Here is a 20,285-nt window from a genome sequence, read left to right on the forward strand (position 1 = left end):
AAAACTTACATTGGAATATCCGAATGTTATAGACAAGTTATTAAAAGGGTACGCACCTAAGCAGTGAGCGCGTGTGCTGCAAGATATGCAAATGATACCGCAGTTCTGGCAAGATCCAGCTGCGTCTATAGTGCAACAGGCAAACTTCAGACACTACTGAAGAAATTTGACAACTGGGCCTGTAAATGGAATGTGGCCATCAATGTACTGCCTGCTATACGAGGAAAATGACGACTAAGGACAGTCACTATCCGGGAGCTGCCGACCCGGCAAATAAACTAATGTAAATTGAAATGTTAACTTTCCTTTACCTTTACTACACGTTGTTTAGATATACGATAATAGTAGACTATAACTTGTAGAATCAAAGTTGTAAAGAAACCAAAAAAACTTTATTTTATAAAAAAAAAATGGAAAAACTGTCATCGGAATATCCGATGGTTATAGACAAATTATTGGAAGTGTATTAAAAAGTTATGGAAAAACTCACCTGTGTTCCGAAAGAAAGCGTGCTTGGCTCCACAATATACATCCTTTACAATCCTCTTCAGGGGATGACACCTGGGATAAATCCAGTGAAGGGGCTTGGAGCCCACACAGACGACCAGTTCCGCTGGGGCGTCCTAAGACCACACGCGCGCACACTACCGCCCGATTTCCGAAAATGAGCTTTTAGCCCACACGCGCGCATACTGTCGACCGATTTCCGTAAAGGCTCTTAGAGCCCACACGCGCGCGCATACTACCGACCGATTTCCGTAAAGGCTCTTGGAGCCCACACGCGCGCATACTACCGACCGATTACCGCAAAGGCTCTTGGAGCCCACACGCGCGCATACTACCAACCGATTTCCGTAAAGGCTCTTGGAGCCAACACGCGCGCACACTATCGCCCGATTTCCGTAAAGGCTCCCGGAGCCCAACGCGCGCACACTGCCGCCCGATATTCGAAAAGGCGCTCCGAATCCACACGGATGCCCGGTTCCAGTGAAGACGAACGGAACTTCCCGGTTCCCGCGGAGGCGCCTGACTCCCATACGAACGCACAGCTCACCCTGTGGCCTCCAGTCCAGGTGGAAGCGCCTAGATCCTGGGGTGGCGTCCAGTGGCAGAGGAAACGCCTAGAGCCCGGCGTGGCGTCGAGTGCCGGTGGAGGCGCCTGGAGTCCGGAGCGCCGAGAGTCCATGGTGGCGTCCAATGCCGGTAAAGGCGCCGAGAGTCCATAGTGGCATCCAGTGGCGGTGGAGGCGCCTAGAGTCCATGGTGGCGTCCAGTGCCGGCGGCGGCGAGAGCCCGGGACGCAGATGCGACGACCAGTCGTTCCATCCGGGGGAGGATTCCAGCTACTCCTCCCCCGGAGTACTAAGACCGCCAGTCGTTCCACCCGGGGGAGGATTCCAGCTACTCCTCCCCCGGAGTACTAAGACCGCCAGTCGTTCCATCCGGGGGAGGATTCCAGCTACTCCTCCCCCGGAGTACTTGACCGTCAGTCGTTCCATCCGGGGGAGGATTCCAGCTACTCCTCCCCCGGAGTACTTGACCGGTCGCCGGTCAACAGCCTACTGGCTTTGCCACTGCAGCTGCTCGTCTTATATAGGGCGATGCTAAGTGTGACCAAAAGAATATATTTGTAAAATACCAAGTATCGATATTTTATATCCAACTAATTTTTTGTATTTTTTGCCGATATATTCAGCTGAAGATCTGGTACTATTGGTCGCTCTTAACCGCCAATTTTAAATTTAAAGGTACTTCTTCAAAAACATCGATGATTAATATATCGAGATGTAAAAATACTATAAATTAATTTAACCGCCAAATTTTTTATTTAAATTTTAAGGCAGTTTTTCAAATATATCGATGATAATATATCAGTGTAAAAAAATACTAAAAATTAATTTAACCGCCAATTTCGAATTTAAATTGAAATATTTGTCTGGCAATACTGGTGTCGCCATTTTCTAGATCGGTTAGTCAATAAATTAATTTAACCGCCAAATTTTTAATTTAAATTTAAAGGCAGTTCTTAAATTATATCAATAATATATCAGGATAAAAAAACACTTACACGGACGAACAAAGTCATCACGGACGTACAGAACCGCCCGGCTCCAGTGCCGGTTGGAACGCCTGGAGCACTGGGTGGCCTCCAGTACCGCCGGAAGCGCTTGGAGCACGGGGTGGCCTCCAGTGCCGCCGGGAGCGCTTGGAGCACGTGGTGGCCTCCAGTGCCGGTGGGAGCACGAAGTGACCTCCAGTGCCGGTGGGAGCACGGGGTGACCCCCAGTGCCGGTGGGATCACGGGGTGGCCTCCAGTTCCAGCGGAAGCGCTTGGAGCACGGGGTAGCTTCCAGTGCCGGTTGGAACGCCTGGAGCACGGGGTGACCTCCAGTGCCGGCGAAAGCGCTCGGAGCACGTGGTGGCCTCCAGTGCCGGTGGGAGCACGGGGTGACCTCCAGTGCCGGTGGGAGCACGGGGTGACCTCCAGTGCCGGCTGAAACGCTTGGAGCACTTGGTGGCCTCCAGTGCCGCCGGGAGGGCTTGGAGCAAGTGGTGGCCTCCAATGCCGGTGGGAACGCCTGGAGCACGGGGTGACCTCCAGTGCTGGTAGAAATGCTTGGAGCACGTGGTGGCCTCCAGTGCCGGCTGAAGCGCTTGGAGCACGTGGTGGCCTCCAGTGCCGGTGGGAGCGCGAAGTAGCCTCCAGTGCCGGTTGGAACGCCTGGAGAAAGGGGTGGCCTCCAGTGCCGGTGGGAACGCTTGGAGCACGGGGTGACCTCCAGTGCTGGCTGAAGTGCTTGGAGCACGAGGTGGCCTCCAGTTCCAGCGGAAGCGCTCGGAGAACGGGGTGACCTCCAGTCCCGGTGGACGCGCCGAGAGTCCGAGGTGGGGCCCCAGACGACCAGTCGTTCCATCCGGGGGAGGATTCCAGCTACTCCTCCCCCGGAGTAGTTGACCGCCAGTCTTTCCATCCGGGGGAGGAATCCAGCTACTCCTCCCCCGGAGTACTTGACCGTCAGTCGTTCCATCCGGGGGAGGATTCCAGCTACTCCTCCCCCGGAGTACTTGACCGCTCGCCGGTCAACAGCCTACTGGCTTCGCCACTGCTGCTGCCCGTCTTATATAGGGCGAGGCTTAGTGTGACCAGAAGAACATACTTGAAAAATACCAAGTCACGATATTTTTATAGCCAACTAAGTACTGGTATTTTTTGGCGATTTATTTAGCTGACGATCTGGTACTATTGGTTGCTTGAGACGAAAAGTCTGGCAACACTGGTATGCTGCATCCAGTGTTGCCAGACCTCCTGTGAACTAGTAAACCGTGTTGCCAGACATCCTGCGAACTAGTAAATCGTGTTGCAAGACTTGCCGTGAACTAGTAACTCGTGTTGCCAGACTTCTCGTGAACCAGTAAACAGTGTTGCCAGACGCCTCGTGAACTAGAAACAGTGTTGCCAGACATTCTGTGAACTGAAAACAGCGTTGCCAGACCTTCCGTGACCTAGTCAATAGCGTTGCCAGGCTTTGCTGTCCGAGCGACCAAAAGAACCAGATCGTCAGTGGAAAGTATTGCCAGTTTAGCTTATTATAAGCTAGTTTTTGCATATTATAAACTAGCTTTTAGCTGAAAATATAGCTTTTCTTAAAATTCATCTAGCATATTCTGTCGGCCACACTATGTTTTCCCCTACGTCAAATGTTGCCTACGTGTTTTTATTTGGTATTAATGTAAATAACGTTAACGTAAGGCTGCATAGTGTCTTACGATGAAATATTAAGGTACTTCTTTAAAATATCGATGCTCGATATATCCCGATGCATAAATACTAAAAATATTAGTCTGTGTAAATATATATATTTTTAAATATTCTTCACACCCTCAGCGGCCGTACTATATTTTTGCTATTCTTTTTTTTCTTTACATCCTGACCTGCTGTACTATCCTTTTGCTATTAGTTTCCGGACTGGCATGCACATACAAATGCGACCCACGTGTTTTCATGTAGTATTAATGTAAATAACGTTAACGTAAGGTCGCAAAGTGTGCCTTACGAGGAAATATTAAGGTATTTCTTTAAAATATCGATGTTCGATATATCACGATGCAATAATACTAAAATTATAAGGCTGTGTAAATATCAATATTTAGGATTTTCTTTACACCCTCACGGGTCACACTTTTTTTTTGTTATTGTTTTTCGGAAAAGTAAAAATAAAATGCATGTTTTTTCCTGGCGCTGCACCCGACCTAGGGTTCGCACCAGCCTTTCCAAATTGAAAAGATACTCACCTGCCAGGACTGTCACAACGTGTCGTAGCGGCACGAGTACTTCCTGTCGCTGCCGGTGGCCGTGGAAAAGCCTTCGCCGCCGAGGCGTCGCAGAGTCATGAGCACTCGCTTCTGGCCAGCGGCAGCTCCATCAATACCAATACAACCACTACCACGACCTCTGCCAGCGGTCAGCCGACGGTCATCAACACCAAGTTCTCGGATGGAAATGTCAACTTTACGGCCTCGTCATCCTCCTCCTTCTACCTCGGGGATTAGCCGGAGCAGCGGCCGGCGCTGGGTCCCTCCAAGTCGCAGGTGAAGGAGGAGAAGGAGCGGGAGAGCAAGGCCAAGCGGGCGGCCAAGCATCAGCGCCTCAAGCAGGCCCAGAAGCTTAGCCTCAAGTTTAGCGGGAATCGGAATGGACTGGGGTTTGACAGTCTTTCATTAGCTAAAAAGAGATTGCTGCTGTGAACTTAGACAAGGCAGTACTTACAAATAAATGAAGAATACCCTTTTCCAAGAAAATAAAACAGTTAAATGAAAGTCACATTAAATTAAAAAGGTTAAATGTGCACCACATATCGGGCCATTCCTCATTAATAATATGTATAATATGTACTTATTTTACTTATATATTCGTTATGTGTGGAAAAAACAAGCCCAAGGCAAAAGGCTTTAAAAAAGTAATTGATTACAAAACAATTTTCTTAAAATTCATATTAAAATATACCATATTTTTAAGCTTAAAATATGTGTTTAAATTGCGGGTCTTTTTCACTTGCTGTTTTTTTGACCTCATATTATTTTCTTGATAGTTAAACTAATACTTTTAATATTAAAATTCACTTTCTTCGTGCGCTGTCGTCCTCGTCGTTCTTATTTCGCTCTCTCCGTTTGTCTTTTCGTGTGATATGCTTGTAATAATTGATTTTATTACTACCGAACTAGTGCTTGTTTCCGTAGTGTTGCTGTTGGGTAAAGTTAGAGATTAAGAGAATTAGAAGAGCAATAAAAATATATAAAATGGGATATAGTAACCTTTTAGATTTCAAGTCCATTAGGTTGGGAATATTAATATCCGAAATGTCATTCATGTTCACGGTGGTAGTGGCTTGGTTTGTTTGCGTGCTAAGCACTGATAGGCGACCTATATTTATATATGGATATCATCGTAAATAATAATGAAAGAGTATAATATATATAAGAGGCATGCATAACTTTGGGTAAAAAGTGGGACCGTGTTAAAACTAAGAATATTGAACTGTATTTATTGTCGGTTGCGGCGCATATCTAAAATCAAAGGGTAAATAAATGATTAAAAATTTGAATAATTGCATTAAAACCGAGCTGATGATCGATATGGCGTAACACAAAAACAGAAAAGTATGCCTATTTACGAATTACAATTACAACACACTGATGAAGAGAATATTTGCTTAGGTATGCGTGGTTCACTTACCCACAGTCTCCTCTGTAGTTGTCGAACATAATGTAGTTGTCGTGGTGTTTAAATGGTCACGTACAGAGTCAACGGTAATGTCACCTATAGAGCTGGTGATGGTCTCGTTGGCACGGCTTGGCGAGTTATTATTTGTCACTCCATTGGTTAGATGAAGGCTATTTCGATCTACGCTAGATTCAACTGGCTTCGAGCGTTGCGTAGCCACCGGCAGCTCCTTGGTCTCGCCATTGTTAACCACCTCAATATTGACGTCCTTTTCCTTATCGCTTTCTTCCTCGTCATTCGCCTCGAGTACCAAATCTTCGCTCTCTAAGGGCTCAACTTCAACAATGCCGGTTGGTTGTACAACCTTGCTCGTTGCTAGAGCTATGCGCTGCAGCTCAGAAGAAGACATCATATATAGGGCTTCACCAGCATTGGTAAAACAAACCGACGAAATTCCACTAAGAACAAAAAAACATTATTAATATTTCATTTTGTGATATGGTTACCAAAACTGCTACTTACTTGATATCTTCACGTCGCACGGCGGCGGCATTAAGTTGTCTTTTTAGCTCAGGCACTGACAAAACCATAATATCTCCCATGTTGGTCAAGCAAATCAAAGCCATTTCGTGGTACAATTCTCTACGCCCAGCAGCCGACCTTCCGCTGATATTGGCAGGCCCATCTCCATCGCCATGTGATCGGGTAGACTTGGTGGGGCTGTTGGCGTGAAGACTTTGCAACAACTCCGGCGATATGGGGCAATTAAATGATCCGAAGTGGATGCGTCGAATGCGAGCACCCTCGTGGGCGGTTAGCTTATACTTATTAATCGGCTTCAATTGCGGCAGTGAAAAGACTTTAAATTGCTCTTCGGAAGCGATAAGAAGGCGATGTGGAGGTGTTCCGTTTTCTCCTGCGTTCAACTGATCTACAGGGCAGCCTGTCTGGTCGAAAATAGAAATTCCCACCACAGGCGCACGATGCTTCAATTGAATTTCTTTGGCAAGCTGTGCGGAAATGCGTCGAGGCGTCTGTGGAGGAGCATTCCCGCTTGCCGGCGGAACTGAAGTCGCAGCTGTCTGCGCTGGCGGCAGGTGCAGAAGAAAGACGGAGACTGTACTGGAATTTGTTGCTGACCACAAAGTAGGCGACGTTATGTTGACTGCAATAGATGAAGTATATATAACATTTTATTAAAACAAAGTATTATTTACATCATAAATCTCTAGGACTCAATGAATGCAATTAACAAGTTGCACCTAGATTTACATTAATTGACGGTTGGGTGCCTATTAAAATCGATAGTATAAATTAACACTCACCGTTTGTAACATATGTTTTCGCGAATAACAAACACCGCACCATCGATCCCAGCCCGTCGTCAGTATTCCGTGCCTCTATTTGTCGCTCAACAGGGCGCGCTTCTAGCTGCATATATAAATAAAAAAAAATAGAATAAAACTCCTAGGAACAATGCATTCTTCTTGAAAAAGAAGGATACTTACAGTCGTTGGCACTTGATTGGTGGGATTGTTCCGTGTTGATCGGCCCTTTCGAAGCTTCCTAAATGACTCCCGCAGTGATTTCTTAAACGACTTTCGACGAGACAACTGCTCACCGGCGCCAGTGAGGTCGTTTGGATTTAACGTGCAGCGGTGAAAGACCGGAACAAAATTCTTAAAGTCAAACAGCACTAACCCATGCGCAGTTCCACCAGACACAAGGCCCCAGTTTGCTTCAAGGGCCATGCAAGTGATACTGGCTGGCGGCAAGACCTGGAGCACTCCTGTTATGTTTACGCCGTTCTCAGTTAAAGGACGGGCGGTTTCTTCCAATAAGTTTAGCCGTACATTTAGCTGATCATGACCCTTCCATACGAATCCATCGCGATCGCTGACCAAATTCATGGAATTGTATTTCAAAGAGTTCTTTGCCTCGGAAGTGTCGTCGAAATCTGCAATAACAATCTGGCCTGCTGTGCCGCCAACAATTAACTGTCCAGTCTTTGGGCAGAGCGCTATTTTTTTTACGGCCAACCGCGGATCATCGGAGTATGGATCAAAGAGGCCAGACTTTCGAAATGGCGGCTCTCCCTCATCCAGTTGTTCAGCATTAGGATGTTCCGCACTGACATCTGCGGCAGCATCCTCCCGATATTCGTGTTCGTTTCCAAAAATAATGTCAGTTTTGAAGTTGTAAATGGGTTTCAGCAATACTCCGGTACAATCCCAGAATTTAACAGAACCATCTTCATGGCCAGTTAAAAGGATTTCATATCCGGGGGCCTCGTCCTCCTTATCAGAGTCAGCGGCGTCATCCGGTATAACACCGCCGGTAATGGGCCAGTCAATATTGCTGTAGTCAATATCTTGCTCATCGCCCGCTCTGAGAATCCTGTCATACACGCTCTGAGTGACTTGGGAGGCCAAGTAGTTGCATGTAACTGCAGATGCGTGCACGGAGTGAAGGTATGGCGCCTTGATCGCGGAAATATTTGAGTCCGTTAGATCGTAGGCACAAAGTTCTTCTTCCAGGAGTACAATCAACACTTCAGCAACGTCGCTGTCATCTTTGAAGGTGACGAAGAAGTCAATGACTTTAGACGTAAAGTCAAGACACACTTTTTGTCCATCGCTCACGTGTACGGACACGCAATTATGATCTCCATATGCCGAGCGCGGCATGCCACCGGAAAAGACAACAACATCGTTGGATCTGAAAAGTATAGAATTATTTTAATTTATTTGTCGTTTGAAATTACAAAATATATTTACCCTTGCTTGCCCTTATACAGCCGATTAATGCTCTTGCATGGATCCGGACCGTAAGGGACGTAGTTAACATTTTGGGGCTGTTCGGCGCTATCGATATTCCAGGTTGCATACGAACCGTCCGCATGATACCAGCTAAATTCCGATCCAGCCATATTAACTGAAAGGCCAACGCTTTGCCCATGTCCAGGGGCTATGTAGGCTCGTTCAACGGAAGATAATTCGAAATCCCACAAAACGCAAAGGCCACGATTATAGGCTATGAGCAGTTTGTTCGGCGCATTGGGAAGTTGGCAAATTGACTCAATTGCACCTGGGTTTAACTTGTAAGTGGGGGGCACCTGTTCCAACACAACGTCATGGTAAACTACAGGCTCCCTTATGGTAAAGGTATGCAGATCAAGTTGGTATATGTTGCCACCTTCCGTTCCAATCCACAGCACATCATTGTTGGAAGAACAGCAAAGGGAAGATACTTTTTTAAGCTTTCCGTCGAAAGGCAGTGTTTTTATTGGCACCAATGTCGATCCAACAGGCTCCCACAATATTAGTTGATTTGCTGCTGTTAGTGAGAGGATGCGGCCTGTGCCGTAGACCCATTCCAGTTGCTGAACATTGAGCTCTGCTGCAGAATTGTTTACCAGCGTGTGCTGTGCGTACAATTCTACACCGGGCTGGCCATATACTTTTATTGCTCCTGTTTGCGTGCCAATCGCCATTAGCTTAGAAACAGGATCAAATGCCAATGCAGATGGCTTGTGAGGAAAGCCATGCTGTGCCGTCTAAAAAAAATAAAATTAACAAATTAGAAGTTGTATTTTTAAATATTTGGGCAAGGTCGTGTGGTACTTAAATAGGTAATTAAATGTCTTTACGCTTATGTGTCCTGATTAATGCATTGTTTCGTTGTGAGACCACGGATAACGGATAATAAAGTTTAAAAGGGAAAAAGGAACAATAAATTAGCTATTATTTGTGGTTAGTCTTAGCCCAAATTAATATACATATTTATAATATTGCTGCATGTTTAAATACTACCAAAAACCGAGAAAAGCATATTTTGTTTCTCTGAAAGCTTACTGTAATTTGAGTTATGGGGCTTAAGAGCTGAAGGTAGCTGGTTGGTTCGTGGTTTTTTGACCCACTTACAGGTGCAGCAATTTTTTACCTCAGTTCTTGGTACGCTTTTTTAATCTTATCAGCAGTTTGTATGGCGGCTATCTACCTAAACAATCGAAATATTTTGTTCCCTCGATATACGGGTATTTCTGAAGCCAAACCATTTACACGGCCCATAAAACAAATAAAGCTAATCTTATCAACTACACTCCCTTCGTGGCACTGGCTGGCGACTATATTTGTCCTGATTGCGTTGTGTGTTCTTGCTTGATGATACATGCTACACGATATTGATGACTAATTTTAAAAGCAGTAGGCTTTCAATTTAAATGGACTCAGGTGTAACATCGTAAAAATTCCCAAGGCAATATGTTAAATAGGGATGAAATTAAACCTCAGTGTCTCTATAAGCGCCGGCAGATTCCAAAATATTTGCATGAATGGTAAAGAACTGCGGATGATGTCATTGAAACAATCGTCGCTACGAACTCGATGACATCGTCGTTGGGCTACTTCGCGTGTACATTGAAGTCGTAAGGTAAAATGCTTTAAAAGCTAAAATTTGTATTACTGTTCTTTTTGGCCGATTTATTCAGGGCCATCATTATGACTAATAGCAGTAGAAAAGAAAAAATTAATAAAATACTGTCGACCCTTTAATTGAATATGTCAATTGGTGCGCTCAATTTAAAAGGCTCTTCTACGCTCGGCAAAGCGAGCGCTTTAAATTGACAGGCACACCTAGCTAACATGAAGGAGCAGTGTGCTTTGAACTACTTAAGATAAGAGCATGCATTCCCCACATTAGGCTCAAAAAAGAAAAAAAAAAAATGCTGGGCAACTGGGTGTGGCTGCGCTAGACATATACGCCGCCGCGCCACGCCGCCGCCGCCGCCGATTTTTGCCTTATTTGACGCGCCGCCGCCAAATGATGAAAATAACGGCGCGCCGCGGCGCGCCGCTGGTGCGGCATCGGCGCAGCTTCAGCGCGGCCTTCAGTGTCATTGTTCTTTATAAAACTTAAAAAAAAAAAAATAACTCATTAAAATGGCCTTTTTGCCTTATTTGACGCGCCGCCGCCGCCGGTTCTTTCTGACTACTACGCCGCCGCCGCCGAGTCATTTTGACCTCTACGCCGCCGCCGATGCCTTTAACCATCGGCGTAAACCTCTAGGCTGCGCTGATAAAAGCTTTTATCAGTAGTTAAGCCAAAAACTTTTACCTTGCGATAGGCAAAAAGATCCTTCTGCAGGCGTTGTCTCTCCGCCGTGGGCTGTTGTCCCTTTCCTCGTATAAACTTCAACATTGTTCCGCGATTTTGTGTGAAGAACCTCCTTTAAATATGTTTGTGCCCTTATGCCTGAAAATAAATCAAAATAGAAGATCAATAACTACTAATTTAAGCTGTTCAAATTATAATAATAATCATTTTAATTTAATTTCAAATTAAAAATGTCTAAATTGTAACCAGTTTTTAAAAAAAAGTACATAAGAACATATTTTAATTTATTTAAAACTATATATTTGATTATAAGAGCATCTATTTTCTGCTAAAATAACACACAGAAAAACATTCAAACCAACAAGAACTGGCTGCTTACAAGACTTGCCAAACGAGTTGTAGCAATTTTTAATGGACGTCAGGGGGAAACGTTTGTAGGCGGTTGTATCGTGGTGAACACTGTAGGCATGTAAATATCTACATACATATGTAACTAGATATACCAACTATGGTACATGGGCACCACTACATACACAACTGAGCGGGACAGCGATCGAGACGAAATGAAAGTATACATACATACAATTTGTTGCGATTGAAAACCCAAAAAAAACTTTAGTGTTATACACAAAATTATGATTAATTAAAAAAACTGCTACAAAAGTACAACGCTCGGTTTAAGCGATGGCTATGCATTTGCTTGTACATATATACAAACATACATATATGTATGTATTTCATATTAATGAATTCGATACACTGCGTTGCACATGAAAACAAAATCCCGTTAATGTGTTTATGTATGTATAAATGTGTGCGTGGTACATATATGCGCATTCAATGAACATTTTCAAAACTAGCAACAAAGTCCATTCAATAATTAAAGAACGGCAAATAACCTCTGACAATATTCGGGATTTTAGAGTTCAGGCGATAACCAACACAACCAGCCAGGTGAGCTGGAAGCAACTGATTTTAGGTGCGCGGAATGATGACCTAATTTTTTCTACGGTCCGATCGCAAACTTGCCATTTTACGCCGGCATATCCATTCATGTATGTAGACATACACACACATGCATATCGCCACGAACAACGTATGTATGTATGTGTCGGGCACGGAATTACCATAGAAAAACAAGAATGTTTGCAGACCGTTTGCGTGGCTGACTCACCGAGGGTTTTTATGTACACCTGCAGCAAAAACGTGCAGGCAGGCCGTTGATAAACAAAATTACGATCACACTATTAACTCTGAATACTTTTTTTAACACTTGCACAAATTAATTTAGTTGCCGCTGCGCACTGAAGGCGGTGGCTCCCAAATAAACGATCTTTTCTCTCACTCTTTGACACATACATACATATGTTTATGGGGGCTTGCACGAATCACAATTGCTTTCGCTTCCGTTGGTAAAATAAAATAAACATGGACAACACTGATAATGGGCGAAGACGTAAATAATACGGCCGTGCAGATCTGGATATTGTGAACGTATTTTAACTGAGGGGAAAAAATTCTTCAACACGACGCTACTCCTCACAACAGTGTGGCCAGACTTGCATGGGCAAAAATTGCTAAATTGAAAGAAAATATATACTAGAAATAGCCAGAATTGAATGCGCCAAAATAGCTAATTTTGAAAAAAATATGCTAGAAATAGCCAGAATTGAATGCGGCAAAATAGCTAAATTGAAGAAAATATGCTAGAAATAGCCAGAATTGAATGCGCTAAAATGGCTACATTGTAAGAAAAATGCTAGAAACAGCCAGAATTGAATGCGCCAAAATAGCTAAATTGAAAGAAAAATATGCTAGAAATAGAATCGATGCTATCGATGTTTGTCAGTTATCGCCCTAAAAAATCCAGTGCCACACCTGATACGCAAACCACAGCTGATATACGATGTATCTTAATAAGGTTGGCAACTTTGATGGAAAATACGCTTAAATTTGTTGAAATAATAAAATAATTTCATCTGAGCGAGAAGGAAAAGTATAAATATTTTAAACAGCGTTTTTTGTTGGTAATTCGTTCAATAGTTTTATAAAATATAAATGCATAGAATAAAGTGCATTTAATTATTAGTCACTGTTAAATATTTTTGGTTAAAATATTTGGTGTTGAACCATATACGAGTGTTTGGAAGATTTATTCTAACTTAACGGAATTAAGAGGATCGATCGGTCAAATATTGGCCAATTGAACCTTCAGAGATGATACGCAACTTACTTAAAATAATCCGCAACGCTAGACATGGAATTACAAGGGATCTGTTTAAAAAATGCTCTCACCGCTGCGTACAGCAGAATTTACCATTTCAGCGGAGTGCTTTTATTGTTGTACGCGTTGGCCCTGAAAGTAATAAAATGTATGCAGGTTTAACTGAAGAACTAGGGGAAATAATTATATAGTGAGACATACTTAACAACGCCATGGCTCTGAGCTGCTGTCAGAGTGATAAAGGGCGTCAAGCGCTCGATGAACCGATCGTTGTTGCGCTCCAGTTCCCGCTGGTAATCTTTCTGATCTGACAGTATCAGGTTGCGATTCTTCTTCAGGGCATCTGCACAGCGCTTCGAAAACTCTCGAAAGCATAGCCGCAGCTTGTTTTGATGCTTGGTTGGCACGGTGGTGCCGTCGGAGAGATTTGAAAGAAACACGCTTGCCATTTCCATTGGGCCTTGATTCACGGTGGTTCCTATGCACCCCTGCAGCACCATTTGCAATATCTTTGGGTCGGCAGGCTCTTGGTTAGTTGCAGCCGCCAACTCCACAGTTTTCTTTTGGATATCCTAATTAAAAAGATTCGAGTTAGATTTGTTTGAAACGCATGGCCTTGATTTGGCTTACCTCTATTGCCACCTCAATGGGTTCCAAGACTATTTGCTGCCGGCTAATGACCATGATTCTGGTCTTGACGTACGGGAAGTGGTTGGCCGTGGTTAGAATCGTCTTCCGTTTACACTGCTCATGGAGTTCGCCATGGGCCTTTCCGTTTTTCGTGAACGGCGTCGCATATATAAAGCGTTCTGTTAAAAAAAACCATTATATGTAGCTAAATTAAGACCGTATTAAGAGCAATCTAATGCTTACTGATGTTGAAGTTTCTCTCAAAGTATGTTTCCCGATGACGCATCTCGTACGTTTCAAAGTATGGCTCTACATACGTGATCTGAATGTACGCCTTGTCGGGATCCAGAGAGCTTATATCAACCGCATTCGAGTCCTTGATTATGTGGACTGAGTCCGGTCCAAAACGTTCAGTGTAGAAGTTCTGCGGCATATATTGAACAATAAAATCTGTTTCGTTCAATTAAGGCGTCATTTATTGTTACCTGGAGCCGGCTGAAAATCTCTGGTAACTTTGTCAAGGTTGGTTCTTTGTAAATAAATTCCTGCTGGTCCAGGTCTCCGAATTTGCCTCCGTAAAAGCCCACTCGAAAGTATGTGCCGAACACCCTTTTTCCCTGTTTTAAATATGAGCACAAAAATATATCGCACCAAGAAATGGAAAATAAATAAAGTATCTACCTGTAGCTGGGCTATTCTGTTGAAGGCTTCCTGCAGTTTGCCGTGCACTTTGCTGAGTTTCTGGAAATCTCTGTTGGCCTCGCAGATGGGAATGAGAATCTTGTACACCTCGTTCATGGCTTCGTACATGCCGGCTACTTGAAACGAATTGGAGGCCTCTTCCAGCAAAGCCTTCAGCCCCGTTTCCGTAAAGTGATTTCCCAGGCATATACCATCTTCCCCTGGACTGAGGACGTCGTCTGACACGGCAGACTCCATAAGAGTGTTTGGAGAGACGCGCTGAAAACTGACGGCGCCAACGGGAAGATGGGTCTGTGACTCCAGCATGCTGAGATATTCAGAGACCAGAGCGGCTGCGTGCACATAGCACATGGCTGCCTCCGTATGGTTCGCACGCTCACGGTGTTTCTTGGCCATGTTCTCCAGCCAAGTCAGCCTCAGATCGGGATTATTCTGGTAGCCCTTGGCAATACGATTCATAAGATCAAGCAGCATTTCCGGGTCCTCCTGGTACTCCTTCATCTTCACGGTATCGGACAGTATCATATGGAGATTGAACAGCAGGTCCTGCACTTGCTCTGGAAATGACGTGTCCTGGAGATCAGAGTCCGACTCGGCGTACACAAGAACTGTTTTCAGTGCGCGCCGCAGAGACTGTTCGCTGAACACCGTGCTCGTACCAACAAGCGAACTCAACGACATTGTCACTTGCATTTTGACGCGGGCGAAATTCTGAAAGAAAACACGAAAAAAATGTCACTTAATTTGAATTTTTGCAAACGTATACATACATTGCCGATCTCGAAGTTCTGTCTCATTAGTAGATATAGGGATGCAGCTGCTTGGGAGCGAATTCCGGGTAAAAGGGACCCGCAGTGCTTCAGTAGAATCAAACACAAGTCGGCACATATATCGGTCTCCTCGTCGAATAGCAGGTTCGGAAATTTAAAGATTAGTGCGCGCTGCGAGGCAAACAAGTTTTGCAGTGCCAAAGTTGATTGGTTTCGGGACAGGGCATGCAGCAACACCTTAAGCACGGTCCCCAGGAGATTGTGGTGGAGGTTGGCAGCCACGTGAACAATAATTTCAAGGGTGTCCAGGAGCACAAGGGCTGCTTCTGTGGCCAGCGAACCCTCAATAAAGTGACTCAACTCGATTTCATGCTCACTTTTGCCCGCACTGTCCGCATACTGCGAGCGGTAGGGCATCTGGTCCTTTCGCCAGCGAAACTTCTCCGTCGAGTTGCGATCCTTCCGTCTGTTTATCAGATCGTAGCGTGCAGAGTTCGTGCCCCTTATGCATTCCTCCAGCTTCTCCTTCACGTCCGTGGACACATTTTTCCTAAAGCTTTGAGTGTTTGTCCGCTTCAGTGTGGTGGGGACGTGTCTCTGCCCCGTATACTCGAACGTTTTGAGGCTAACGTTTACAACCTGCAGCATTTGGTGCACTCTGTGCGGACTCAGGCCCAGCAGCCAACGGTACAGAATACTCCGCTCCAAATTCTTCATCACCCAAAGGAAGCAGACCAACAGGTGGCGAGTGTTCTCTGAGCTGAATGGAGACTTGCTCTTGACCTGCTCACTCATGTACGAGTATGGGCGACTGCCGGATATTGCATACGCCACTTCTGGGTTTATGGTGCTTGTTGTCATGGTTTGGTGGGGCCCTTGGTAGTCTTCGAGCTGGCCGATCTGCTGCAAGCGGTCCTGGTCAAGTCCATGCTGATGCAATTGCGGAATGCCGTCCATGACTATGGAGAGCAGGGGTATGTAAAGCGCCGCCACCCTGGCACGTGCCTCCGTGTCGCTGTACCGAGTGTCCAGATCATGCGATGTCATCAGGTTAAGAACGCAGCGAATAGCCTTTCCGTGTAGCTGAGGGTTCGGAACCTCCATTACTGCAGCCAAGTCGCTGAGAACCAGCCCGACCAGAAAGTGTTGTTGAAGGAACTCCTGGCTGAGATCCGCGTGGAGAGCTCGTTCCAATGATCCCTGTCAGATAGTATAGAAATCAATACACATTTGTATGCATTTTTACCCAACTTACGCATGAAGTCTGGCTGTTGCTCGATGTGGTGCTTGGCGTGGGGCTGCAGGGCGCAGAGACCATGGTGTACGAGGTTCCAAACGGTAAGTTAAGGGCAACGAAGTGCTCGTGGCTACACACAATTCTTAAGAAGTCTATTTTATAGTTCATTAAATCTGGTATCGAGGCGTTTTTGGAAATCAGAACCTTCGTGTATGTCTTGATCAGGCCGAAGACAAATCCTCGGTCCATGATGCTCAATATGTCGAAAATGAAGAAGCCTAAGCTGGCATTCAGAGACTGTGCCAACTTGGGTTCGCTGCAATGATAGCCAACTACCTTTGTGGTGACTAGGTGCACCAGAGTAGACAAATCGTCGTTGACCTGGTGTGGGAAACGGTTCCTACGCGGCCCGTTGAGGGTGTTCGAGTTATGCAAATGTTCAATCATTGACTTGACTATAAGCTCAAATAGAAACCACGAATTCGACATGGCTAATTCGGCGGCTTTCCCGCTGGCAACGACCCAGTGCAGGGCCAGTTCTTCGTGTAGCAGCCGCACCTGGACATCGCGTCCCACGATCGAGTGAATAATATCTATTGATGGGTCTAAAAAATATAACTATTTAGTAAATGGCGTGTGGATGTTGGACCCCATACTACCTTTTCGATCCACATTTCGCCCACTGGCCATCACATTGTCATACAGGCTGCTGTAGGACTCGCTCACTTGCAGCTCCTCCGTTGTGCCGCGACTGCACGTTATCCTCGGCTTGCTATGCAGGGGATGGGGAATTTTGCACTGAAACTGCACATACGTCGAGAGCAAACTCTGCCGTCCGTATTGGTCCACTATGAGATCGTCGTTCAGGATGGACAGGAGGGACGAGACCAAGCACAGAACTTCGAAGACCGTAGAGCCCAGGGACATAGACTGGCCCCCGACCTTGTGGGTCATCACCAGCAGCTCGATAAGTTTATCCAGGACCAATGGGAGATGCCTCACCAACGCCTCGCGACTCGCATTCTCGATGTCCAGCAAGCACTTCTTGAGCTCCGCTTCTATATTTCCCTCACCAATATGAGAGGGTATATTGCGAGTATCCAGGTACTCACAGATCAGAAAGAAGCGATCCAGAGCAGGGTCCAGCGTATGAATTGCGGTCACTGCTTCCACGTTAATGGCGAACACTGCCCTGTGATTATCCAGCCACTTGATCCCGGGGAGATGCACATTTGGAGGTATAAAGGAGTAGTTTTCCGGCGGTGATTCCAACATAACGGGCAGATTGAACTCTCCAACCTTGAGCTTGCCGTCCTCCAATAAGGGAAGCCATGTGTAGCCAATTGGAGTCTCCACCGACGGTTGCACGTCCTGCGGCTTCTTTTGGCAGGACACGTGGTAGATGGTGAAAAATAGGTGATGATGCTGTTTTATTGAGGCAGGCAGGGCGATCTTTATCTCATCGTAGAACGACGGGCACTTGTTGTGGTAGTTGACAGCCGTGAATGCCTCGGTTGAGAATTTCGGGCAAGACGACTTTCCGTAAATGGCATTTACCGCATCCTTGGGCGTTTCGCCCGCCATCAACTGTATGCGTACGGCAATATTGCGGGCTGAGCCCGCACGCGACGAGAAGTTAAGTTCCTTCGGCGAAACGAACAGCAGATTGCGGTAGGTGTAGTGTGGATTAAAAATAGCCGACTGTGGAAATTCCAGCACTTCCTTCACAGGGCGCGTGTTCTCGGCACTCTGGGGGTTTATTTTGGCCAGCTCTGGCGTTAGCGAGTTCTTGGCGTCCTCAATGCAAGGTGAGATCTCCAGTTTAATGGAGCCCGGAATGCATTTGTATTTTTTCATCACCGAGCTCGGTCGTTTCAGCTCAGGCAGGATTTTATACAAGTCCTCGTCCTTCATCTTATCTGCCTCCTGCTTAAAGAAGCTTGGAACCGTTATCGTAATCGGGCGAAAGTTTTCCACAACATTTGCGAAATCATCTGGCGACCACGAGCGACGCTTCTCCTTCCGTTCCAAAGAACCGCGGCGGGTCAAGGTTCCGCTCACATAGTCCGCCTTGCGCCTGAGCTGGTCAAAGCTACTGGTTGATGACTTCCGATCCAAACTATTGGAGCTAGGGGCTGTACCCAATCCGCCGCCGCTGCTGCCGGTGCCGGCCGCAGAGGACTCACGCTCATTTCCGCCGGCGTCCTTGCTCTCAAAGGTGTCGCCATTGAAAACGTCCGTCAAGTAGATTCCTGTCCATGCAAAGGGCATTCGGTATTTGCCCAAACGCTCGCAATAGTCGGCGGCGTTCGACTTCACCTTCTCGCGGTACTTGTCCTTGTCCTCCTTCAAGTACGGTTCGACAGAGTTGTTAATATCGCCCTGCAGCACCTTCTCCAGACGAATCACGAGAAACAGGTCGTTGCTGGGGTATGACACCTCAAATATGGCCGAATGGCTCTGGGTGCTGACGTCGGCACACTGGACGTGACTGGACAACATCCGTTTCAGACTATCCGAGTTCATGTCGAAGTAAAAGTTTTCCGATATTTTTTGTCGCTCCTTGGCGTCGTATATGGCCATCGAGGCAAATATGGGCTCCACCTCGAGCTCAAGCCGCAGCTGGAGACACTTAACCTGAATACGATGTCCCATGTGTTCTATGGGAATCTCGGCCAGCAGCCTGCGCTCGACGCTCTCCTCCAATTCAGACTCTGGATACAGCGAAAAGAGAGCCACTTGACGGTCCTGCTGCCGTCGCGCCTCGTTGGTTTGATCAATTTGTTCCGGCGGAACGTTGTCCAATAGATTCGGTATGAGGGGATCATTCACCGAGCGGCGGAGATCGAAGCTGGCCCACGAGCCGCGAGGCGTCAAGGTGTCCGTGCAGGAACTAACCGAAGCCAGGCTCGCTATGGACTGCCTGGAACTGGGAGTGCAGCTCTCGCTTTTGTAGGCGAACGTCTCCTCGAAGGAGGCAAAGTCCTTATCGATCTCAAACTCCTGTTGGTATGCCGACGGGCTAATGGTGCCGCGATCAATCCGCTCGCGTATATAGCAAGAGCTGGAGAGGTGCCGCTGCGCGTACTCAACTGCCTTCCAAGGGCGTGTGTAGCAAACGACGCACTCTTGGACATGTTGCGGCAAATCCGCTCTGAAATGTGGTTTCTTAGTAGCGCTTTTTAACCGAACAATGGTTTGACAACTCACAATTTTTCGCTGGGGACTATGTGGTCAACGGTCCTAATTTTCCGCGGAATGACTTTCACAGTTACGTCTCCTTGGGGAAAGTCCAGGATGTGCTTCAATGGATCCCGGTTTATGATGTTCATATGCTGCGAGAGGAATTCCTCGTAGTCGAGCGGCTCTGTCGGGGAAACCTGTGCCGCAGACCGCAATTAACCATTTGAATAATTAACTCGAATTGAACTTACTGTAGAAGAGCACAGCGCCGTGTCTATGGCCTTTGACAAATGACAACTCGAAACATTTTTCCTCACATCGGTCGCCGACTGCCTGTATGTATATGTAAAAACAAACGTTGGGCGTTGCTTTGCCGAAGAATGTAAATAGCCGGTTGGTGCCAACTTACTTGGAGACCTTTTGCACAAACGAGCGCTGTGCGTTAGACATTTCGCCGTCCGCTGTGGCCGGTCCGATTAATTAATTTTATGAATTATGGTTTACAACAAATTCCGTACAATTTTAGCAGGGAAAACAAGAATAAGTGTGACCGTACAGCGATCGTTCGAATCGATGATTGTTCTTATAATTATCGATAGTGCTATCGATGAAACACGTTACAAAATATTCGTTACGTTACGTTATAAGTTGTCTGGCAACTCTGCTAAAAAGTGGCAACGCTAACTCGGCCGGCAAAGCAGT

General features: G+C 46.0%; 2 protein-coding genes across 3 annotated transcripts; both read right to left on the reverse strand.

Moving 5' to 3' along the window:
* Nucleotides 1-4,813: 4,813 nt before the first annotated feature.
* On the reverse strand, nucleotides 4,814-10,975 carry l(2)gl (LLGL domain-containing protein l(2)gl). Of its 2 annotated transcripts, none has more exons than XM_017181060.2 (8): nucleotides 10,838-10,975; nucleotides 8,500-9,278; nucleotides 7,231-8,440; nucleotides 7,048-7,153; nucleotides 6,245-6,887; nucleotides 5,735-6,180; nucleotides 5,314-5,422; nucleotides 4,814-5,243 (listed from the first exon to the last, which is right to left on the reverse strand). In XM_017181060.2, the coding sequence occupies exons 1-8, from the start codon at nucleotides 10,919-10,921 to the stop codon at nucleotides 5,111-5,113; spliced, it is 3,510 nt and encodes a 1,169-aa protein (XP_017036549.1). In that variant the 5' UTR covers nucleotides 10,922-10,975; the 3' UTR covers nucleotides 4,814-5,110. The 2 variants fall into 2 exon arrangements, 1 of the variants encoding a protein (XP_017036549.1); XR_005991017.2 differs by lacking the exon at nucleotides 4,814-5,243 and adding an exon at nucleotides 5,493-5,565.
* Nucleotides 10,976-13,071: 2,096 nt separating this feature from the next.
* Nucleotides 13,072-20,130, reverse strand: Zir (dedicator of cytokinesis). Its single transcript, XM_017181059.3, has 12 exons — nucleotides 19,993-20,130; nucleotides 19,835-19,916; nucleotides 19,611-19,780; nucleotides 17,060-19,554; nucleotides 16,419-17,005; nucleotides 15,164-16,363; nucleotides 14,373-15,104; nucleotides 14,177-14,308; nucleotides 13,935-14,115; nucleotides 13,692-13,870; nucleotides 13,263-13,633; nucleotides 13,072-13,193 (listed from the first exon to the last, which is right to left on the reverse strand). Exons 1-12 carry the CDS (start codon nucleotides 20,031-20,033, stop codon nucleotides 13,151-13,153), a joined length of 6,213 nt encoding a protein of 2,070 aa, XP_017036548.1. The 5' UTR covers nucleotides 20,034-20,130; the 3' UTR covers nucleotides 13,072-13,150.
* Between the last annotated feature and the right edge of the window lie 155 nt (nucleotides 20,131-20,285).

This window comes from Drosophila kikkawai, chromosome 2L, assembly GCF_030179895.1.
Source record: "Drosophila kikkawai strain 14028-0561.14 chromosome 2L, DkikHiC1v2, whole genome shotgun sequence".
NCBI lineage: Eukaryota > Metazoa > Arthropoda > Insecta > Diptera > Drosophilidae > Drosophila > Drosophila kikkawai.